The 24,792-nt window shown below is 42.3% G+C and overlaps 1 protein-coding gene across 1 annotated transcript; it reads left to right on the top strand.

Moving 5' to 3' along the window:
* The first annotated feature begins 836 nt into the window (after positions 1-836).
* OLFM4 (olfactomedin 4) lies at positions 837-23,013 on the top strand. Its single transcript, XM_075045834.1, has 6 exons — positions 837-917; positions 3,096-3,173; positions 6,959-7,111; positions 13,149-13,361; positions 14,295-14,448; positions 22,220-23,013. Exons 1-6 carry the CDS (start codon positions 837-839, stop codon positions 23,011-23,013), a joined length of 1,473 nt encoding a protein of 490 aa, XP_074901935.1.
* Positions 23,014-24,792: the final 1,779 nt, after the last annotated feature.

Here is a 24,792-nt window from a genome sequence, read left to right as displayed (position 1 = left end):
GCTGCTGTCACACCATGGTGTGGTACAGCTGGGGAGTGTGGGGGCCACACCAGACATTGCCTGTGGCCTTTTTTTATCTCTCTGGATCAGTGATCTGGAGACAGGACAGTGAATGTGTGGTCAGGTGGCATGCAGCTCCATGAAAAGAGAGCAAGTGAGTAAGCACTGATGGGTACACAGTGTTAATGCACGAGTAAGCATTAATGGGTACATAGTGTTAATGTACCAGACGTAAGCCTGCTGGGAAGGAAATAGAAGGAGATAGTCTGTTTGTGTCCCACCTGTGCTATGTGAGAATTGAGGGAACTGAAAAGCTGTAGAGACCCCTGTGCGTTTTACTTATCGTCAGAGGTCTGTTGGCCTTTGAAAAGAGAGGAGGATGTTTCTGGTGTGTGAACAGTCTACCCTGACCTGCTCTTCTCTGTACCTGTAAGAAGTAATAAATACCACCCAGACCTGTATTGTCTGCATAACTTAGAAGGAATCTAAGAATTTTTGTGATTCAGTCACAGTAAGAGGAAATGCCTATCTACCTGTTCTAGCAAATAAGCACCCGATGTTCTGCATAACCAAGATTAAGATTAGATACTGCACAACATGGGAAAGCTTTCCTGTTAGGAAATTGGACGTAGTTAATTTTTGGTGGTGAGTAACTTGTATGTTCTTTGTACGTTAGTAATTTGGCACCTATAATTATATGACTTCATGTTATCACTTATCCAAAAACTGAAAAAAAATATCATGCTAGTTCCTTAAGCTTTGGCTGGGGAAATCCCCAGACTCTACTATAAAAGATCTCCTTTGTCCCTTTGCTGTCACATCTGCTGGCTGAGAAGATGAAGCACACACAGGTGGCTGTGCTGCTCTTCGTGCAATGCATGATTGTTCTGGCTGGATCAATGGCAACAACAGAGGTGGTAAGATGGGGGTCTAATAACCTGAGCTTTGGTGCCTTCTTGCCTGCTCATGTAATTTTGATTGCTGAAAATTCTTGTAAGGTTACTGGAAAATTCTTAGGCAAATGTTGAGATCTCTGCATGGAGAAAGTTTAAAGTATATCTCCATCCTCCCCCCAACTAATGTGTAGGGACTGGGTAATAAATGTAGAAGTGAGGCACAGGTTTAAAATCAGAGTCAAATTCTGCCTTTGGTTAGATGAGTGCAACTCCCAGTGAGGATCTGAGTGGATATTAAATGCTCTGTGTAGCTTCTAATTAATTAGCAAGGGCTTATAGCAGGAGAGGATCCACATCTTTGATGTGGAAGGAGTTGGGAGGTGGGGGCTTTCCCAGTTGCATGGTTGCTATCATAGTCTGTGACCAGGCACGTGAAAGCCATGCTGGGTGGTTTTTGTGGGGGTGCTCTCCCTCTTCCCCATAAAACTGTATCTGGATGGGCAAGAGAATTCAAATCAAAGCTATCAATCAGAAAAAAAAACCCCAAACCCCAAAGCAACAACAAATCCAGGGAGGAAGGGAGAAAAGAAAAATGTGAAAAAAAATTTAAAAAGTAAAAAATTACATTAGTCAATGATCTGTTTTGATTTTGTGCTGTCTCTTTTTTTGTTTTAAATTTAATACTGAGCTTAAATTATCAGAAGAAAAAGTTTGCAAACAGCTTAAAAGCTCTTCCAAATGAAACAAAACATTTTGGTTTTGTTTGACCCAAAGTGACTGCCTTTTGGTATTTTTTTAGTTAAAATCTGGAAAAAAAAAATTTTGGCTCCCAATGACTTTCTGATTTGTCCGATTTAGTCACCAACCAGAAAAATCCAGCATGCCCCTAGTTATATTTTTTGAAGTTTGGGAACGCTGTGGATGCAGGCAGTGAAGTCAGCATCTCCTGGGAAGGTGCTTTTATCTGCTCAAGAACAGAAAGTTGCAGAAGTCCAGATGGAGGCGTAAATATACATTGATAAGCTGAGGGTAGAAAGCTTAATATGGGAGACATTTCTCCTCGGTCTGCTTAGCTTTAAGCTAGTCCCCAGTTTGTGTAATTTACACAATTTGTGACGCTCTCTGCCCTACCACTGTTAATTGCTATTAGCCGCCCCCTCCATGTTCAGTGGAATCATATGAGCACACAAATGCTTGTTCAAATGGGTTTATTTGACAAACTGTCCCACAAAAGCTTGTTTACGCCGTGCCCTTTAATAGACCTGCCCTTTGCCGGCCATTTGGATTTCCCCACCATTCCCTGCCTCGGGAATGGGGCTCCGGCTGGGATTTGGGAAATGCAGAAAGATCCAGGGGTGAGCACCCTGTTGCGGGGGAAGCCCATTTGACGCTCCGTCTGTCACACCATTTGACATTGAGGGCGTCTTGCTGCAATTCCCAGTTTGCCACAGATTTTGGTGAGACCCCACTACGGGCGACGTGGGGACGCGGTAGACCTTTAGGGACACACAGTGCCGTGCCAGGGTGACAGCCGCTCTCCTTGCTGTGGAAGGGGAGATGAAAGTTAAAGGGGATGTATATAGTCTTACCACAAAAAAGAATTCCAAGGTGGAACCTGGCTGTATCCTTGGCAGCGTGGCGGCTTCTCCCGGCGCTCCCTCCCCGCGGTGGGATGCTGTCCCCAACGTGGGGCTAGCGGCAGAGCAGGATGTGTGCCCCAGCCGTCGCAGCTCGCAGCCTGACAGCTTGGCGTGAAAGGGGCAGCGAGTCCTGCGCCGAGAGGCTGGAGCGTGAGCTGGGAGGCGAGGAGCGGGCATCCCTGCTGGGAGGACAGTAGTCTTCGGATTTAGGGCAGGGGGGCACAGTACTGTCGTTTTAGACGGCCACGCTATCTGCCAGGGCTGCCTGTCAGAGCCCCAGCTCACACCTCCCGGGCAGGCTGAGCATCCCCTGCCTCGCACTGGTCACACAGAGTGTTTCTTCAAAAAGAGGTGTCTGTGAAGTGACACTGTGCCCGGGGGAAACGTTAGTCGCCTCAGCAGCAGATCAGAAAAGGCAATTAAATTTACAGTTGCTGAGGATGGCTCCCATAATAAAATCAAAGTGCTTCGGAGCTGCAGAATGGGGGCTAGCTGGTGGGGAAGGGATGGTGCCATATGCAGGAATTCACACTGAAAAAGGCTTTCCTTTGCTTTTTAGACCCCTCATCTCAATAGGACGTTTCCGTATCTGACTCAGCCTAGCAAGATGACTGGCAACCTGCACACTGCCCCAAAGGTATAACTGTTACTGTTCTTCCATAAAGTCCAGAAAAGAGCAAAATTAGGAAGTTGTGTCCCATTTTTTAAATGCTACACAGTCACTCAGAGGCTTAACCCTGATACAGGTGTGTCAATTAAGCTGGCCAGGAAAAGCATTTAGGTGTTGTGTATCCAGGATTTTAGGCAGTAGTGAATACCTCAAATCATCAGTGCTGCTGACGTGTCATTCAATGCCTTAATTCACATCAAAAGCTCTGGCATTACCCTTGTGACTACTGAACTGGACCCCAGACACGAAACAGCTGGGGCCGTGGGGGTTTGATGGCAATGTACCCAACAGTTTGGTTTTTACAGCCTCCCTGGAGGAAAGGGAAAGCTTCTTTTCAGCTCTGTCTTCTCACGTAAAGCAGAACAGGGCCTTAAAACTATCTTCTGAGAAGTGCCCACTTGTGGTTGCTGGGGGTAAGAAAATCTTGATTCTCCCTGTTCTACTTAGCTCAAATTTTATTCAACTATTTACTGATAAAGGGACTTGAATCTGATTTCCGTGCCTTCTGGTATAGTGCTCAAGTCCATGGTCTGCGGATTTCAGGGTTTGGTTTCTTTCCCTCTCTCTCTCAGTGACTGCTTAATAACATGTTTGCTTTGGCACAGATTCAGTGGGACACACTTGCTCTGAATGGTCCTGCAACCAAGTATCAAGAACAGAGTTTGTCCCAAGCACAGCTCCAGATCAGGCTGGAGATGGCAGATAGCTTGATGGCAGGTCTTCGCCGTTCAAGCTAGGCAAGTGTGGCAGCTGGGAGGTGTGGAGGGACCTCTTCTGAGAGAGAGTTAAGACCCTGGCTCCAGTAGAGTGTTTAGGAAGTTAAATGGAGTCAGGAGTCTCTCTGAGTCTCAGTAGCAGGTCCCAAACCTCATCCATCTCCTTGTTCAGCTGAGGTGACCTCTATCTTTGCCATGGCCTCTGTCCCTGCCGTGTGGTTTCTGTGGATCCCATTTGTTTTAGGATGAGCAAGTAGCTAATTCAGAGCTGTGAATGCCACTGGGCTACAGCGTAGCTGGAAATTAAGCACTGAAATGGCTAGGCTGTTTTGAGGATGTAACCCTAAGTCCACATTTAGGTAGCTGAATAAATTTTCTGGTTTCCAGAAAATTGAGTAACTGCCGGCTCCTACTCCCTTTCTTAAATTGAAAGGATGTGGAAAAGGAACATTTCTCATAGCTTCAAATATGTATATGTAACAGCTTAATTTTACAGAGTGAAATGTTGCTGTCAAGTCCTTGCTGTAAGCTAGGACAGTTTGCTCTCTTTTAAGCATTCAGTGTAAATTATTAAACCTTAAAAACCATACAACTCCATCAAAAGTAACAGCCTGTCTTGTGCATTTTTCTACAGGATGAGGGAAGACATTTTTGTTATATAGTTGTCATTTGACTGGTATTATATTTTGATTGAAGCACTGACTGACCCAAGGGGCTTTTAACCAAACAATGTTTCTCGGTCTTGTCAACATCAAGATGCCAATGTTTGTAATGCCAATGGAAGAATGGAAGCAGTTCCGTCTGCCCAGGCTGTCTGCTTCTTTGGGGAAACTGTCTCTTGGCTTAGATATAAACTGCACTTACTGCAATGAAGCTCTGCCTTCAACTCAAGGCTCTCTCCTAACACAAATGTTAAAACAGAATAATTGTTTTTCATAGGGAGTTTAAATGCACAAGTTGGAGTTTTTTTGGGAGATCATCTCAATACATTTATGAATGGTTTGTTTCGCACATGAAATAATCATGGTACCTCTAGACAAAGTGATAGCTATATATAGTCAAGACTGTAGTTTATAGGAGAGTATACAGTGTATAGTTCACACTATATAATGTATGGAAATGTATATGCATGTGTAGTACACACTATGCCATACTATCTCTAGTATACTCTCTCTTCCTATACTTATACGCATATATGTTATATTTGTGTTATACACAGAAGGGATAGAAAACCATACTGTCCACACAAAAATTAGCATGCCGGGGCACAACAGTCTTACAGAAGGCCCCATATCCTCACTAAACCACATTTATTCCTTCTTTTCTTTTCCCTCCCCCCATCTGTTTCTTTTATTATTGCTGAGCAATTTGGCATCACAGTCATGCCTATACGCAGAAAACTCAGAGGTGCAGAAGCATCTAAGTGACTTAGGAACCTATTTTTCATAGTAATTGAGGTACTGATAGCCATATCTTCAAAAGTGCTTGGAAACTTAGAAATAGTTTGCAGTATGTTCTCAGTGGTAACCTACTTGGCAGGAAAATCGATGAAAGTTATGTGCTGGGCCATTCTGGAATGCCATAAGATACTTCTTTTTTTCCTTTCATGATAAATGTCTTCAACAGTCTGTCTGTGAGTGAAGTTTTAAGGCCCATAGTGCTTGAATAACACAGATAAAATGTCTTTTCATGCTTTCTTGCAAAATAAGATGTGTGCTGTTTGTTATGGCTGCGGTAAAGAGGTTGCCAGAAGTGTGAACTGGGATCATTCCTGCTTGCTGCTGCACTCTTCTTGGGCTCACAGATCAAGACAGCTTTGCTGCTGGCCATCGCTGCATGTTCTGGGCTGGTTTGATGGTGAGGAAGTTAGTTGAAATCACTGTGAAAAAGCAAGGGAAGAAGTGCTGAAATGTCAACTTTCAGTAGATAGTTTTGTTGTTTGCTTGTTTATTTTTAAAAGGGAGAGAGAAAGAGAAAACGCTTGAATAACACTGGGATTTCTGCAAGGCAGAAGGAGACATTATAGAAAGAAGTGCATTTAAAGAGCAATCTGTAGCTTTAAAATATGCAGCTGCATTGAAGTGTGTGCCAGCATATTTTAAAGTAACATCAAATATCTTTGTTAATAAATTCGTGATAGGTTTATGAACCGGGAAACGTTTTGTGTACAAACAAAAAAGAACTGCTCCAAACATACTCAGTATTCAACCCAGTGTTTATAGGAAATTATGTGCTTTGGCTGTAAATTATGGCAAGATCATGAATTGCCAGCCGTGACCTTTCCATACACCATGCACGTTGCTCCAATGGTGATGCTTTGAGTGTGCAAACAACCAGGACAAGGTGATTCATCCTAATGGCATGGGCAATAGCTTCGCAAACTATCCACAAACGTGGATGGGCGGGCTGTGATATGTTGGTGTTATGTGCAATATTTTGTAGCAAAATAATTATCTCTACCTTAGGCTGAGCCTGTGTATTTAATTCATCACCTTTCAGTGGTGTGTAATTAAATGCATATGTCTGTTTACTGGGGCTGGCTGAGAAACTTCAAATGAAGCATTTTTCTTTTCAAAACTTCCCCTGCTACTAGTTCTATTTTGGTGCTTCTGTCTCTATGGATGGAAATGTCTAGATGATCTGATCAATTCAGATTAACAAAGCAGTAACTGTAAGGCCTAACTTACTGAGCTATTATTTTCCTGCTGTTGTTTGCTTTTCTATCTGCTGGAAAAGGTATTTCATTATCTTAGGAACATTGTCCACAAGATTGGGAAAGTAAGGACTATTATATGCCTCTCTTTTTCTGGTGGTAAAATCTTTACAGCAATATTTAACTATTTTCAGAAAGATTTGTAAGGCTGAGTCATAAAAATTGCTAGGTATTTTGAGTTCCTTGGAAGAAAAAGGTGAAAGCTACCTAGTAACAAAGTTGTTGATCTCATGATTATCACAGCTCATATTATTGTCAGACATTAGCTACTGCTTCCAGAGTAGAATATTAACACTTTTTTCCTTACCGATTTGTTATTGCAGCTCTTTGCCAATGTGTCCGGCTCTGTGGATGACGAGGGAACTTGTCAGTGCTCTGTCTACTTGCCAGATACCACCTTTCCAGTGCAGAAAGCCGAGCAATTGGAAATTATAGCCGCAACACTCTCAGAGAAATTTGAGACAGAGCTTTCTCAAGTAAGGTGTTCTTTTCTCATAAATATAACAATTGTACCTTTGCTGAAAAATGGTTGCCTGTGAAAAAGTACAGCAGTCAGCGCTTTTCCGTGACATGTCTTTCAAACAGCGGGGAAGAGGGCTCTGTAAGAACAAGAACGGTGATTAAATCTCGAATCTTTGACATTGTAGCATGTCATGCATTTGAAAGTCCTTAGGTCTCTTTTCTAGGCCTTTGCAGCTAGAGGCATATGGTATTTTTGGAAGAATGGTTATATTTTGCCTTTTTTTGGCTCATTTTTATTGGTTTGAGATTGCTACACAGAGCTATAGGAAACCAAGCTTCCTGCTCTTTCATGTGTTATTATTTGTATCAAGCCAGCCAGATTGTAAGAGGGAAATGAAGGGAAAGAGGAGAAAAGTCACCACAGCCCAGAGTGATGAAGTAGGTGAATATTTGCCCCTTCACTTCTTCTGCTTTCACAGATTAAAAAAAAATAAAAAAAATAAAAAATCAAGTACCTTCCTCGTCAACATCTGAAGCCGTGGCAGTGAGACTGCTGAATTATGCATTGCTGTTGAAGACAAACACACCTTCCACTACTTTGGCTGCTAGTTGCATGAATTCAGATCCATTTTTTGAGGAACTTGGGCAAACCTACACATGCTGTGGTGCACTGGGTAAAGCTGCCTGTGAAGACAGAAATCTGTCTTTGACTTTTGATAGTGGATAAATACTCAGAATTTAGATTAGGTGTCCAGCTGAAAGTGTTTTCTTCAGGAACCAAGCATCTTAAGAAATGAAGTGTCCTTGAATTAATCAGCAGAAAAGGCACAGCATTAAATTATAAATTCTAACCATAAATATTCATAACCCTTCTCTGGTATAATCAAGAACAGATAAGAAGTTGTGCATAAAAAACACAACAACAGGCGGAGGATCCTGTGGTAAGATCTTTCAGTTCAAATCATTTGTTTTGAAGGAACTGGAGCTAACAAGGAAACACATTCAGCTGTCAGCAGGGATATGAAGGGCAAGCTGACAGAAGCCCCACTGCCTCCAAGCACAGGAGTTACCTGATCCCTTGCAGCATGGAGGCGGAGCTCAGAGTTAACAATCCATGAAAATCACTGCGATTTCAAGTCCCCATACTGTTCCCACTGTGGTCAGTACTGCCATTTTAAGCTAATTGCACTGGGACAGGATCAGGGGCACGATTCCCAGCCAGAAAGTTGGCATGATTCTTCAAGGGGTTTGTGTACCACCTTTCCCCGTCACCTGCCCTGGTGTAACCAGTCTCTTACCAGTACTTTCCTCAGAATGGTGCGCCTTTCCTTTAAGATGAGTGACTTCTCTGCCAGTGCCATGCAGGTCTGCAGAGAATCTCAAGTGCTGCTCGACCTCTCTGTGTGGACAGCCTCAGATCTCCCCTGAGTTCAGACATCTTGCTCGTATAAAGACACAGGTTACTATAGATACCTAAAATTAGGTGTCCAGGTTTGTATCTGAATCTCACCTCTAAATTCAGGGCAAGCTAAATTCCCACCATGGACTTTAATGTTTAGGTTGCCAGCTGGTGTCAACCGGTGTAACTCTGTTGGCATCCTTAGGTGCCCAGCAGTGTACCGCAGTGTAGACACTGACCATGGCTTTCAATTCTTGCTGCAGACAGTGAAAATTCTTGACCTAACTCAGGCTTGACTGAATTTCATCCTGTCGAGACCAATCAGTGAAGCAGTGTTACAATTCATCTAGTTAGACAAAGTGTGACATATACTTCGGTGTGATATAGGCAAAGAGACACTTTGGGTCAGAAATGAAAAAGAACAGATTGCATTTTGGTGTAACTCTATGAGTGTAAGATTTCTCAGTTATGATGTTGTTTTTCTGTAGAAAGAAGAAAGCTGTCGAGCACTGCCCTCTTGATATCTGAACTTAAGTAATCTGAAATCTTGTGACGCACCTTCATCTTTCCAGCTGTGGAAAAAATCCTCCTTACACAATCCTGTATATTACTTTAGTCATGATAATACTCATAGAAAGAAGGAAATAATGAAATGGAGGAAAGCCAAGCTCTCATTATTGATCATTATTAGAAATGATCCTGAGCAAATTCCTAAGGAATCATGCTCAAACAACCTAGTCTCACCACAGGGGTGGGAATTTCTACTGAGTGCTTCCTTTTTTGACTCCGAGAATCCATGCTTTAGTTGCTCTTCTAAAACACCCTTTGAAGCTCATGGGAGCTTTTCCTGGGTAAGAGCTGCAGGATTGGAACCCTTAAGGATGCTTTCCATGTGCTAGAAGTCCCAGATAAACAACCTGATTGAATCGTTAACCTTTTGCCTGATTGTAGGCTAATTCAAAAAGCAAGGGGGTCCTTTTATAGAATCAGCAGGCAAGGAAGCTCGCAGATAAAGAGATGCTCTCATGTGCCAAATGAGTACAAACCGTAGGCTGAAAATACCAGACTAATTTTTCCTCTGTCACATCAACCTTTGCCAACATAATTATGATTACAGAAGTAAATTAACCTTTCAAAGCAAAGCGGGAATTGGCTGCTCTTCTCAAAAGGAAAGGGGAGAGGACACCTCCGAAACAGGGATGGATCAGCACGTGATCCCAAGGAGAGAAAAATGCCTTTCAGAACTTGGCTAACAACGGCCAGAACATCCTCATGTAACAAAAAGAGGAGAAAAAAAATCATGCGTGCCCTCTGCCAGGAACAGCTGTTTTCAAAATAAGTTAACCTGCAGTGGAATTCTGCTTGGTGTCAGCTCGAAGATCGCTTGCCACCCTTGCTCCTCACAGGTCTGTAGAGGTCAGGCCTGCCCGAAGCCAGTGTCCTGGGCCGAGTGACGTTATAGAGTTGCTGGTTTTGTCACTTCTTTCTTATCTTCCCTCAGTCCTTCTGCATTTTTTTCTTTTACATCTTCATCTTGTACCTTTGTTCCCCCTTCTGTAGTCTCCAGGTGCGTGCTGGAGAAGTGTCTGTTTGCATGCTGCAAAACCTGTTTTGATAAATACCAATTGCAGGTAAATGACACAGTAAATGAACATTGCAGATTTTTCCTGCCCTTTTCATTCCACGAGGGTGACAAGGCTTGGAAAGGAGGAAAAACTGAAACTGAGGAATTTTTTTCCTGCATATGCCTCACATGGCTCCATTCTATTCCTGTAAAGGGCTAATACAGGCCCTATGCAATCATCACACCCAACTTCAAGCTTTTACGACAAATGTGGCAGCAATCATTACTAGTTATTGGTCTGTATCCTTAAATATGGGATATGCACAGAATTTCTGTGCCAGCCTGTCAAGAGACAGCCCCTAGCAGGTAGATGCAGTAGAAGAGCAGGGATTACAAGCTGCTTAAATCTCTCTGCCAAACAGACCAACATCATGTTCCTTTTTTCAACAGATATTTCTAAACTACTGAAACTCCTAAGCCAGATCCAAGCAGGCGGGAATGTCCACACAGGGCATTGCAGTGCTTGACATATGTGCTGGATTTGTCTGCAAAAGCAGCATGGATCTGTTAGAGCAGCACTGCTGAGAAAATGATATTTGTCCAATAATTCGCCAGGGGAGCTCTTAGCTGAAGTTCATTGCGATGCTGGTGTGGCTGTACAGAGCACTGCAGAGTGCTGGGGCTAGTTCAGGCTCAACTTGTGTGGATATTGCTCAGCTATACTCCACTGGATGGTGTTGACATGTCCTTAAATGACCTAGATGGTTGAACTGAGTGAAAACCCTCTGATGTGGGAGAAGAACTTCAGGTCTGTGTCCTGCAGCACTCTGTGATCAGGGCTGAAATAACCGTGTATGCCTTGTTCCAGCTCTCAGCATTTTGTCCAGGCTCTCATGACCCTGGAGAAAACTCCAAATTCACAGGTTTCTCACTAATAAGTAGCCATCACTAATTCCAGAAGTCTGTTTATTTCAGTGATTTGCAGATTTGTCTTTATTGCATTATTATTATTATTATTAGTAGTAGTAGTATTACTCTGAGAAAGGTTATTAATACCTAGATGGATTTCCAAATACCTCTATGATATACATAGCTTCACACAGCAGTGCAATTTTGTTCAGGCATGGGCTTGCTTTACATTTCTCAGGCTGTAATCATATATCCTTTCTTCTTGTGCAAACTCTAGACACATAGTTTAAACATTGACCTTTGAAGATTTTTCTCAGAAGATTTTTTTTTGAGGGTATCTTCCAACTCCAAACAGATTTGGGTGATCAGTGAAAGTGTGAGGTCCAACTACATCTGGCTTTGCCAAGAACATTGTCCTGTATTTCCCGCTATTCCCTCCTGAACAGATGATGGTGACAGCTAGGACAAGGGATCCTAGCTGCCTCTGTTGCCAGCCAGTTACAAGGAACTAGGTCTAAGCCTTTATATGTTATTTTATGATTCTTAATTATAATAAATTACTTAGCTTGAAGTTACCCTGGCTTGACCTGGGAGATCTAGAGCATCCAGGGTCAGGGTGCTTCTACTGCAGCTTATGGAAACTTGCCAGTTCATATCAGAGCAGCTCGAAGTCTGGCTGTACACATTTAGAGCAGAAGATCTGTTTCAAACTCTAATTTGAATGCATGGGATTGAGCAGCCTGTTTTTGGTGTACGTTATATATGTGCATGCAGAGGTTTGGTAGCGGGTTCTTTCAGATTTATAGTGTAGTTGTGCCACTATTGAAAACTATACTTCTGAAAAGAGGGTCTTCTCTCTTACGGTTCTCCTTCGTAAATCACATCACTGAATATCTTATGATCTTAAAGGATCCTTTCCGCCCTTCATGAATTTCCATGCCGTGGGCTCCCACACCTCCTCTTTGGTACACAAAGGGTTCAATCAAAACTGAAACTAATTATTTGATGTGGTTTTTGGGGTCCCTCTCCCAGGGGCTGCTGCCAGAACAGGAAAATGGGGGGTCCATGGTCTTCACACCATGACAGGACTTTAGATGCCATTCCAGAGACAATGGGAAAAATACTGACTTTCATTTCATGTTAAGATAATGCAAGAATGGTTGGGAGGTTATGGGCTAAAAATCTTTCAGTTGAAGAAGTAATAGTTATGGAAATCATAGTGCCATAGAGAGAGGGACTTGTATTACAAATACCATCTGAGAGTATAAATACGGAGTTACTGGTGCAACAAACTAATTATACTTATACCTACTTCTTACCTTTCATGATATAATTATATTGATTTAAGGGAAAAAAGAAATTATGTATCTTTCCCAAAGTGTTAAATTTCAAGGAGCTAACATTTCCCAAGGGATGTCCCAAATCCATATAATATTCTTAACATTCTGCATCACAATGCTTTTTCTGTGACCTTTACCTCAGCAGATACATGTGTGAAAATATATTTATCCGGACAACTGTTTAATGGTTCAAAGGCTGAAAAGGCTGCTAGGTAAATTACTTTAGCTAAAGCCTGCAATATATTTTACACTTTCATTTAAACCAGATTTGATTTTTAACACTGTGTTTAAATATTTTCCCCCTGCCCAAAGACAAATCCCAAACCAGTTCTGCCAACTTTTGAGACAATTCAAATGTACACAGGATAAAATCCTATTGGATTCAGAGTTAATAGGAAATGAAGTTGAAAAACTTGGGAATCCTTTATTGCATTTTTCAGCCTCCTTGGTTTGCTTTTGTGAGATAATACACTGCAGTTTTCCTAATAAAATTTTCGCCAGTGTAAGTTCTTGGCATACTGAGGATAAAATTAGCTCTCAGAGACAATATTGGCAAAGAATTAAAAAAATGGAAGACTGTGAGTAAAATTCTGCCTTCAGTCATCCCCAGGCATTCCTGAGGGGACTTTGTGGAACTGCCAACAATAAATGAGGGTTAAATTTCACATTTTTTATGTATGTGATGAGAATTCCATTTATGTAGTTTATGTGAAGAATATATATGTCAAGTATGTGGAAGTTATGCATGGGGCACTCAGAAATATAATAAAGATGTCAAACAGGCTTGTCTTATTTGCTAACCTGGACATGAATATGTACCTTTTTTTCCTTTCTTTAAGGTTAGAGAGTACTCAAAAATGCTTGACCTGTATCAGCAGCAAATCCTTAATCTAACCATCAGAGTGGAGCATATGGAGAAGAGCAGTGTATCTTACACAGAACTGGACTTCCAGTTACTGAAAGTGGAAATCAGTGACCTAAAGAGACTGGTCACACAGCTCAAATCCAGCCTTGTTGGAAGCAATGTCATCGTTGAGCAAATATATTTGGAGGTATTGCCAAGGTCTTAATTAGCCACAGAGGGTTCAAACATACAGATAGTCTATTCTCTCTTTACTGTGTAGGTTGAGGAAATGTAGCCTGTCTCTACTGCAGCCAGCGGAATTATTTTAGCATTTCATTAGCATAAATTAAAAGAAAGCTTGACCTCAAATGTATTAAGATCCTTTTCCTTGATATAGAGCACAGAAAAGCAAAGAAACCCCAAAACAAATGGAGACCACTTTATTTTTGCCAAATACCTGCCTGAAAGTTAACAGTTTTGCATAGTGTTAAGCACATGAGCTGATTAAATTATTATAATAAGTATTAATTTATAGACCCCCATGCTTGAAAGCCTCTGTGCTCTAACTTAGATAATTAAAAAATTAGCTTCTGGTTGCTAGGGCAGTGGCCCAATCAATATGAAATCAAGAAGTGGGAAAGACTATCACCTTCCCAGCAGACTATAAATCACATTTGCAAAACTGTAGTTAATCACTCACCTAGAGAGAATAATTACTTCAGATGGAAAGTGAAATATCATTTTCTCCGTTGTCCTCTAGATCATCAAGTAGGTGATTGAGAACATTATTTATCTTTGCAAATAAAATTTCCGGATACTTTTGTAAGGTTGGAACAAGTAATTTTTATATATAATAGCTAGTACTTGCCTAAGACTTACGGGATATGTTTATACTACGTATAAAATAACACTATATTTTTGCTTTATGTTATACAACTGAGTGTTAAAGCATTTCCTTGCAGTCACATACCTCTGCTGGAAATGTAAGGTTCAGGCTAGCAGGATAAGGACTATTCTTAGGGATATTTCTTAAAAGCTGTTCTATAGCATCTTCTGTGGTATGATCAACCCTGCCTGCAAATATCTGTAAAATGAAGTCGACAGAAATTTAAACTTTCTCTCTTTTTTTTTTTTTCTCTAGATCACCAATCTGACTATACTGGTAAATGAACTAGAATCACTGGACAAAACCAATATCCTTGCAATTCGTCGACAAATTGTGTCTCTGCAGAATCAATTGAAAGAGTGTGAAGAGGGCATGAACAAAACTACAGTACCCCCTTATTTCCCACCAGGTAAGCGTTTCTATTGCATATCAGATAAGGAACAACATAATGCATGGCTACAACAGTAAATGCAGAGATTTCCCTTTGTTAATATTAAATACATTTGTAATGATACTACTCAGCTCTTGAAAAATTGAGCAGACAGCTCCTAATGTTTCATCAACGGGTTCAAAAGGAAAATGAGGGCAGGAAACAAACTCTTTCAGACACAGTAGCTGTTTTCAACTGGAAAAAGTTGTAAACTTCCTCTCACCCGCAGTGCGAAAAGTGAATCTCCCCCTCCCTTCTCTTTTTCAAAACAATTACCTTTTTTTGTGGGAAACTATGCTTTTTTCTTTTTTCTGACCAGCTTTGATTTTTAATAGTTCCTGTGAAAGTGACCTGTGTCATGGCAATTTTGCTCTAATGCTGCTTGGGAAATGTATGAGCAACAGTTGATGTACTAAAGCTGTTGGTATGCAAGCTCCGGAAGATAGCTTTGCATGAAGATTACTTTTGCTTCACAGGCAAAAGATTCTTCTAAATCAGAAGGTCAAGAACCTTGGGGGGAAATTCTGGTCTCAGGGAAATAAGTGGGAGCTTTATGACTGATTTCAGCAGAACTAGGATTTTATAATTTTCTTAACTAGGAAAGGTTATGTTCTGGGGCTTAGATCAGTGGTTCCCAGAGTGCAGTTCATATAAATGTATCAAAAGTCACAGGGCATGCAGTAATTAGTTTACAACTGGATTAATTTTTGTCTTGACCGTGTGTTCAGCTTGAAAAATCACATTGTGAGTGAATCATAGTCTGAGAAATTTTGAGAGTCAGATATGATACACTGGAGCAAACCGTTAAGGAAACACTAGTTTAGGTATGCCAGGTCAAGCATCCCACTTGCTAACAGACAGGAGGATTTATCAAACTGTGTTTATCCCCTAAGTGTTTTATACACAGGGGATTCCTTTTGCCAGAGTATTGTAAGAGCGAAAGTGCTCTGTTGTTTACAATACCCAGGGGAAGAATCCTGCTTTTTCACATAAGCTGGTTAGCAATCAGCTAGAGGAGCCCATAAAAAAGAAGGAATGGTGTCCTGCTTGCAAGGAGCACAGATTTGCACCTACCACCATTTACCTTTCATCACCTTGGGGTCAGCTAGTTCAAACGTCTCATTGGAAAGGTGAGAGGCAGAAATACAAGCTTCCCTTAGGGTCAGCAGCCTTTCCTATTGCGATCTCCTCCGGGTTTCATCACGGTGCGGGCAGCTGCTGCGCTTCCCTGACACGATGCGCGGGTAACACCTTGTCTGGGGATCAGGCAGGAGAGAAAGCTGGAACAAAAACCTGCGTCGCAAAATCTCAGGGCCCTTCTCTGCTCCTTAAGGAAGGGCTTAAAATGTTTCAACAAAAAAAAAAAGCAAAGCAGGGTTTTAAAAGTATTTGAAGGGCATCTCATTGATTTATTGAGGGTGACGGTGTGTGGAAAGAAACAGCCTCTTTCTCTTCAAGCCTACAGCATGCCTTTGTTTCACTGAGAAAGTACTGAGCTCTTGAACAAGAATACTGTGTCCTTCCATGAGTGGTGGAGGAAGGGGCTGCTTTCATGCCTGGGTGGCTGGCATGAGCGTCTGTGCAATGTAGGAGCTCTCACAGAGTGGGAAAGGGAGGTCTATGCTTCACAGCGCAGCTCCACGCAGGGATAGGCAAGTCGTGCTGAGAGCAGGATGATAGCTCTGGGATGGGTAAATGTAACTGCACAGGATTGTGACCATAATAGAGTTATTTAGCGTTGCTTCTTAGGGCATGATGGGGAGGTGGATGGAGTTTATCTGGGACCAAAAAGGTATTGCTTTAGCGTTGCCTTATTCCCGACTGGTGTGCCAGCTACCTCAGGCACCTTTGCATGTCACTGCATTGTGTGGGAACCGCAGAGCAGGAGATAACCTAGAAGGCGCAAAGCCCCACGTGGTATGAACGCGAGTAGCTCCAATGACTTCCAGAGAATTATCACCGCTGGCATCAGCTGAGGACATCCTCTGGTGTTACCTGTGAGTTTATCTCCTGCCCGCAGCAATAGGAATGCCGGAGAAATTGGACGACGTGTGTGAGCGTATTGACGTGGCCACCTTTAGGGTGAGGGTGGTCTCTGAGGTTGGCACAAAGGAATGGCAGAGCAACTGTGGAGGGCTGGCAAGTTTTCTGCCTGTTGGAAGATGCCAGCTATACAGGTAACCCAGGTGGTATGAAGGATCATATCCTTACTAATCCACACAGGACTGGTGTATCCTGACTTTGTGTGCCTGGCGGGGAGCAAATGTTCTCTGGGCAGAGAACTTTGTAGAGCAATTACATGTCCTGCAGACTGTGTGTGAAAACAAGTAGTAGGAGGAAGATGTTATTGCTTGGGGAGATGAAGTAAGTATGTGAGAGACCTGCATTTTCTAGATGGTCATTTTGGAGGCTTTGCATGGATGCCCACACCTAGGCCTCTGAAGATCTCATTTATGCATTTGAACAAAATTTCCATACGTTTTCTCTGCAAGCTTGAACGCCTTGAATTCCTGCCAAACCATTTGGCCTTGCCCTGCTTTTAGTTCATATTATATTTATAATGTTTGTATTAAACTGACTCTTTGTCCTGTTTTCAGACTGAGTTTTCTTTCCCCCTTCATCCTCTCTCCTGCATATTTTGGGTAGGCAACATGAACTAGAGAGAGTTTGGCTAATCCCCAAGCTGCCTAAGACCGTGAGTCTAAAGGCAAGTTTAATTAAAGCTTCTTGCTTCTCAGTGCTGTAGCACACAGCCCCTCTGACTCTGTCCCCCAAGGCTTTTGCTGCTGTATTTCTCAGAGTGAGCAGGCCTGTTCCCAAACAACATAGCAGAAAGAAATCACGGGTCTCCGTTTGCCTTTCTCTCCATCTGGAGAGGTGGGTGTCTGAGATGGGGCTCAGTAAATATATAGTTAATCATCCTCCTCATCATCACTGGCTTTCCTATCTGCAGCAGTTCCTGGTATCTCTCTCATCACCACTCCAATGGGAAGAAATATTTATCCATTTGTTTTTCTTTTACACCAATCTCACCTGTTTGCATCAGGGCAGGTATAGAGAGAAAAGACCCCAGGATGGTTCTTTGAGGACTCTGCAGCAGATTCTTTGTCACATCTCACTGAAATTATCTGAAAGAGGCAGCAGGGAGAAGTGAGTCAGATGAAACTCTCAAAGGCAAAAAAGAAAGGAAGGAAAAAAAGAGCAAAGCTGTTTTTTCTGGCTTTTATCTATTCAGAAATTAAGGATTTCAAGTTACTGGTGAATAGGTCTCAGCAGGAGAAAGACCTTGTGTAGCCTAATGCTGAAACTCAGGCAACCCTATTGGAGTCTTATAGTGATTTCACTTTTACCTTATATTTTACCTCCTATGTACTCAAGATATCTGTGGTTTTTAAGCGTTTCGGGTTGTGTTTTGGAATCAATACATCCATACACAATGAGACAGACATGTCTACGGGCACCTGAAAAGAACTGGCCAGTGCCTCCTCTGCAGGACTGCCCGAACTGCCCCTGGAGACACACGCATTTCTCCATTGGCGACGGAGGGAGCTTAGCTGAGGCACCTGAACTTTTAGTAGCCTGAAGGTAGGTCAGATGAACTCCAGCCCTCCACCTCATCTCCCGTTAGATGCTGGCAACATAAGTCTTCTCTGATGCAGCTGTCTGCCTGTGTCTGTGCCCTGTGATACTGGTGAAAACTGAAGTGTCTGTGTGGGTTCCTCCTATGCCAGTGAGACAGTAGGAGCCAAGATGAGCCTTTCCTTGAGCAGCTCTGTCTCCTGTGTCTCAAGCTGTAGTAAGGCTGGTCACAGCTCACACATCTGGATGCAGTGGTTCATCTGAAGGCAGAGGAGGGTGCACATCTGGTGCTTGGGAACATGTGTGAGAGCATAGCTCCAGCCTCCGGCCTCTGTGCCCCTCATGGGAGTTCCTTTAAACGTGGGTCCCACCTTGTCTCGTCATCTTCAGCTGCATAAGCAAACTGTGGTCCCTTCTCTTCTGCGATTAGATGCAGCTGTTGGTGGGGGGAGGCTGCTGGAGTTTTTTTGGCACCTGTATTGTTGGAGTGAGAAGGTGATGTGCTCTGTGAGCGCTTTAGAGTGGAGTAGGTGAAGCGAGACCCAACGGGATGCATCTCATGCTCAGTTCTGCAGCCTGTTAGCCAAGCAAGTCAGGCTCCCTTCAGTCCTAACAACTAAATGCCAGCTCCTTTTCTGATGAATCAGAAGGATTAGTAAACAACTGAGCTGAGATACTGGTTCTTTATGTAGGGAGAAGGAGAAGTACGTGTGTATGTGCCTATGTTAGTCTTCCTCACGCCTATTTGCTACATAAGCGTGAAACAAAGAAAGGCAAAAATACCAGGACGTCATTTATCAGTGGCACAAAACAGTGCAGAAAGGAGTTAAAAACTTGAAAGTTTGAATAATGCATATGGATTTATTTCAAGTACCTTCTAATATTTACAAAATTACATGACACTTTGTTTCCTTTGTGCATTTTTTTCCCCAGAAGATCCAGACAGGGAGGCAAGTTTAGATTAAATAAACAACAATGAATTCTTCTGAACCTGTGCAGAAGACAGATCACCCCCTGACTACCACAGAGTTTTTTGGTTAAAAAAAAATAAAAATTCTGGGAGAGTTTTCAAGGAAATCAAAATGAAGCACATACTCTATAGAAACCTCAGACAATTTTTGATGTCATTAAAACGGAACACGCTTCTAACTTTATTTTAATAATTCATTGTTTCATAAATAAAAACCAAACAAGTGTTCAGCAGAGAGCTCTCTTTAAGGGAAGAAATAATAATTTATTATTTCTTTTGTAAAAAAAGGTCTCTCTGCTGAACACACGTTTGTTTTTTATTTATGAAACAACGTATGAATTATTAAAATAAATCTGGAATTGTGTTCTGCTTAATGACATGAAAAATTATTTGAGGTCGCATATAGATGAGCTTAGCAGTACTTCACTACCTGCAAGCTTCGGTGCTATATTTTTCTAAACAAATCAAGAGTTTTAGAGCATTTAATAACCATTTAATTCTGAGATAAGTTTATTGTGATTTAAGCACAGTAATATATTCAATATGTCACCAGCTTGAAAGAAGCCCTCATGCCGGAGGTAACAATACATAATAGAGATACAAGAAAAAACCGGCCCAAATTGATTTATGGAGTTGGCAGGCTGCAAGCCATTTTACACTGTCTGCCTTAGCTTGCTTTCTTTGCATGAGCTGAGGTATAAGCACCTCCAAACGTTGGTATCCGTGCCAAGTGCTGAGGCCACGTTACTAGCCATGCTACGTGCCATTTCCAGAGATACAGCCTGGCTAGCCATACAGCAGTGCCTTCCTCGTGTGCTATATTTGGAAATGAGGTTTCTGCTCCAGGGCCTCGTCCTTTGTAAAGCACTTAAGTGCATGCTTAAATGCTCATCTGCTCCAAGCCAGGAATGCTGATTCGCATCGATTCTTGGTGGCACGGAGGGAAGCGGTGTTCAACCAGGGTCATCTCGCGTTTCAGCTGCAAGAATCCCAGGACGTGAAAGGGGCTGGTGGAGGAGATGGGGTTCTTCACAACTTGTGTCACCCTCTCTGCCGTGAGTTGGGCTCTCGGTGATGCAGAGCTGCTCCCGTGGGCAATACTGACCCCAAGGAAGTTGCCAATGCAGCCTGGGGACACAGGGATTTAGCTCAGCGTAGTGATTTAATATAAAGCTGCTGCCCACCTTCCTTATAGATGTTGAGAGGAGGCTACGGGTGAATCACATATCCCCAAGTCACTAGCACAAGACAGCATGAAACTGTGAGGGGGGAAGATGTTATGTAGAGGAAGGAGAATAATACTACATTTTGTGAAAGGAGGAGACATGGAGAGCTTCACTGCCCAAATCGACTTTACACATTGGGACAAATGTTACCCTCTTGCTTTGACATTTCTAACATTCAGGCCTCAGGTTTCCTTGTCCCAGAGGCAGAGCACCTTCCTCCTGGGCAAAGCAGATCAGAAAAAGATTTCTCTGTTTGCAACAGTCCATTTTTCACCAAATGTCTTGTTTCCCAGTCTTTTTCCAAGTAGAGTACTTCAGATTGTTCTGTCTCCACATTTCCCTCTATCTGTGGGACAGACTAGGATGCCTTTGAGAACAAGATACCTCCCAGGTTTTTCTGTCCGTGGTTTTAGGATTTTCCAGTTCGGTCCCATAAGTATTGTCTGGACTTGCTTAGGGATGGCCAGCTTTGAGGGCAAAACCTAAATTCTCTGTTATTTCTCTTTCTTCTTTGTGCTAAGACATAGGTTATTTATATGCTAGACATCCCTTCATATGGCTGAGCTTATGAAGAGCCATTCTTTTCATATGGGCTGTAAGCAATTGTGATGTGGTACCCATGCAAAGTATTAAAACCTCAAAAGATAAGTTTGACTTTCATCATTGACGCCACAGCTGGTGGTGCATAGAGTTCCTGTGCTGAGGGAGGTATTATTAACATCAAACAGTTGTGGCCATTAATGTATCCATTAATTGACACGTGAGACGTGGGTCTATTCATATTATACCCCATCTTTAATAAGGAAGGCTGTCTAGTGGCTAGAGAACCCCACTGAATTGGGAAACGTGGGACTACCACTAAGCTTGTGAGCTGGTGCCGGTCACTTGACACCTCTGTCTCCATTACCTCAGGTGAACATATCCTTACAATGAAAAATCTGGGACACTTCTGTGGCAGTAATACAAAAAGCTAATGTTAACATTTGGATAAAAGCATGCTGGTTTTTGCCAGTGGCAGCTTCAGACTCATCAGAGGCCCACGGACATTTCTGAGTGGAGGGTTTTTTCCACCAGTGACTTACAATATTGAGAATTTTTCAGGAAACTGGAATGTCACTGCCATTCACCATGAGTAAAAGGAAAGTATTTCTTGTATCTAAATTCATTTTTCCATGATTCTGAAAACGGCTTCGTAGTTGATATGTGGAAAACAGAGCTGTTGTGGTTCAGTTTGAAGTCATATTCCCTTTAGAGTTGTCTCACATGAAAACTTGGGGTAATATCTGTCTACATTTCCTAGGCTGTGATTGTTACTGTCTGCAGATTTCTTTGTGGGCCTGAGGTGGAAGGCACCATGCGGCTGTGACGCACTGTTGTAAAGCTGTGATTCTGACAGCAGAATGCTAATCTGAAATGTGACTCTGGAATTACTGCTGCTGCTGCTCCTTCCTTCTCCTCTGCAGTGAAATACACAGAAATCAGATGCTCCTCTTTCTTTTTTTCCCCATCTCCCATGCTCTCAGTTCCACTGAGGTAGAAAATAACCTAAAATGCTTCTGAAATTGTATTTTCCAAGGGATTTCCTAGTGCATCAGGCTGGCATGCATCAAATGGGTAGAAAGAGAAATCGGTCCCTTCTCAGGAACAGCGCAGTGAGCACTTATTTTCTGCAAATTAATCCTGACTGAGGACGGATGTCCTATCTTTTCTCCACCCTCCCATCCTCTCCAAATAGCTGTAATAATATGTGCTCTATTTTTTTTTACTAACTTTCTGAGTCAACTTGGAACACTTAGTGCTATCCAGTTGCTGACCTTGGCCCAAAATGAGCCTTTTACACATGAAGCTATGCATTTATGTCTGTGCTTTGCCACAGAGCTAATCCCTAGTAAGCACACTCTAGAGGCTACAGTATGCAAAACGTCTCTCCTAATGATGACATTTGGAAAACCTGTTTTTTTCTTTTTAATTACAGGTAGCTGCATTCACCGTGGACTGCTGAATGTTAGCCAGCCCTATATTGTAAAGCTGAACTGGAGAGGATTTGCCTACAAATACGGTTCCTGGGGTAGAGATTACTCTCCCTCTAACCCAGAGAAGGAAGTCTATTGGGTTGCACCATTGAACACAGATGGGAGATACTTGGAATACTACAGAATTTATAGTTCCTTTGATAATTTGCTGCTGTTTAGACCCATGTATGAAAGTAGAATAAGATATGGGGAAGGAAGTGGTGCTGCCCTTTATAATAATTATTTGTACTATCATGCTTATAGTTCAAGACATATGGTGAAGCATGATTTAAAAACAAACACCATGGTTTTGAGGAAGGAGCTTCCAGATGCTGTTACCAGTAACCGTTTCTCTTATGCAGGTGTATCATGGCAAGACATAGATTTTGCCGTGGATGAAAGTGGGTTATGGGTAATATATTCAACAGAAAATAGCATGGGCAACATTGTGATTAGCAAACTCAATGAGACCACACTTGATGTGCTAAATACTTGGCAGACAAGACAGTACAAGCCATCTGTTTCCAATGCTTTCATGTTATGTGGTGTTCTGTACGCCACAAGGCCAATGAACACTAGGAAAGAGGAAATCTTCTACATGTATGACACAAGTACTGGCCAAGAAGGTAGTATTAGTGTCATCATGGATAAAAAGTTAGATACGATCCAGAGTATTGATTATAACCCCACAGATCAGAGACTGTATGTTTACAATGATGGTTACCTTCTAAGATACGATGTGACCTTTCAGCCTTAGTATCTCAGTGACATAAGCATGCGATAAAACTGGCAGCAACTAAAATGAGAGATCTGATATGCCTTTAGACAATGCTCTTGCCAGTTTAGAGTTCATCTGGTCTAATGCACTGTATCTGTGGATGTTATATATATTACTTATACTCCTTAAAGGAATTGCCCACTCCGGTCAGTAGTACTGCTGGCAGCAGTGTTTGGCAGTAGTGGGTTCTTTAGATTTTGATTGGTGTTTATTGATGCTTGGTGCTTTACAATTGTCCTGCCTCTAAGGGTAGATTTACTGCATAGATTTAGTGCATTTTGTTCACAGAAATTGAAGGCACAGCCTATCTACTGACCGAGAAGCTAATTACCCACTGATGTGCATTTGTCAGTGTAACACAGGCAAGTCACCCAGAAACTGAGAATGAATTTCCACTGATCTTCATCAGAGTGAATTAAGGCCTCAGAGAAATTAATCAAAGGATTAAAATAGTATAGGAAGTAGGCTTGGTCGGAGGACAGCAACCCATTCGTTTGGTGCAAGCAGTAGTATCAGGCTCAAGGCTTCAGGACAGAGGGTAGAAATGCACTTTGCTGTTTGAAGTCCTACCACAGGGAGGGAAGAGAAGGCATTGAGGCATCACTGCCCTCGCCATCACTGATGCAGTGGGACAACCACCCCTGGGGCACCCCTGTAGCTGCCTCCTAGCATTTCAGCCCTTTCCCAAACTGCCAGAGCACCAGTCTGGCTTCTCAGAGTGACTGGGGGGACAAAACCAGCAACAAGGCTTTCACCAACTTTCCCTCTGTCCCAGTTTTCTGCCCTTAGCAATTCCATGTGCCTAAACCTGGTCTTACTGCAATCTAGCCATGTTTTGTGGTCACCATGGCTCCATTTTCCTGGCAGTACAGTGCAAGAAACAGTTTTCCTTTCATTTATGCTCTTGTAAGCTGATGCAAATCCTCCTGCTGACTTTATTGGCCACGAGTGGCTCTTAGGTGTATGTCATGCATTGCCATAGAATGACAGCTGTGTTATTTAATGTGCCTCTATTCAACATTTTTGCCATTCTGTAATTAGATTCCTGAGAGCCTTGTTAGTGTGGGGTCCAATCTGTTCCCTGGGTATTTCTGTCTTACATCAAGGTAAGAGGTCCTGTGGAAAACAGAACTCTGGTCAAACTAGTTGGTTATATGATGCGGTTTGTTGTGGTTTTTTTTTAATGGGTATTGTGTAATAGTTTCTGACTGTGTGTGCACTGTAACAATGTCTTACCTTCGTCATGTCAGAAAGCAGGCTGAAATACTAAAATTCAGAGCTCTACAATGATGAAGAAAGCAGTTTATGTGGTTCATTTTCTTCTGTTACCTATGCAATCAGGTCTGTGTCGTCTGATAATCAAAATCAATACGTATGCAAATGATTGCTTTTGTTTTAATAAAAAAAAAAATATTTCAAAGGATCTCACCTGTGCTATAGAGCCACGTAAAGCTGCTTGTGACAAATAGGTAACTTCTGGGATGCAATGGGAAGCTAGGGCACCAAATGTTTGAAACAGGATCGTTGCACTCACTTGGGCTCTGTGTGCTTAAACAGCTCTGGGAACAACGCAAAGGTGTGAATCAGTATGTCAACAAGTACCTGAGAGGAGCTTTATTTCCCCACACAGAAATATGTTAGCTGGTTAGGGTAATACTTCTCCACCAAGCTGAGATGTTACTCGAGACATCAGAGGCTGATGAACTGATGACACGTTTTGAAGCCAGGTGCTGCCACTTATCAGGTATCAGCATCTGT

The sequence above is a fragment of the Buteo buteo genome, chromosome 14 (genome assembly GCF_964188355.1).
Source record: "Buteo buteo chromosome 14, bButBut1.hap1.1, whole genome shotgun sequence".
NCBI classification, from domain to species: Eukaryota; Metazoa; Chordata; class Aves; order Accipitriformes; family Accipitridae; genus Buteo; species Buteo buteo.
Note: the sequence above shows the minus strand (reverse complement) of the source record. Positions and strands in the feature narration are given on the sequence as shown.

What these genes read in the sequence shown, in the direction of transcription:
- OLFM4 (XM_075045834.1), top strand. Translation starts at nt 837, where the DNA reads ATGAAGCACACACAGGTGGCTGTGCTGCTCTTCGTGCAATGCATGATT. An exon ending in TTGAGACAGAGCTTTCTCAA is followed by an intron (nt 7,112 to 13,148) that starts GTAAGGTGTTCT and finishes CCTTTCTTTAAG; the next exon opens with GTTAGAGAGTACTCAAAAAT. An exon ending in TTGAGCAAATATATTTGGAG is followed by an intron (nt 13,362 to 14,294) that starts GTATTGCCAAGG and finishes TTTTTTCTCTAG; the next exon opens with ATCACCAATCTGACTATACT.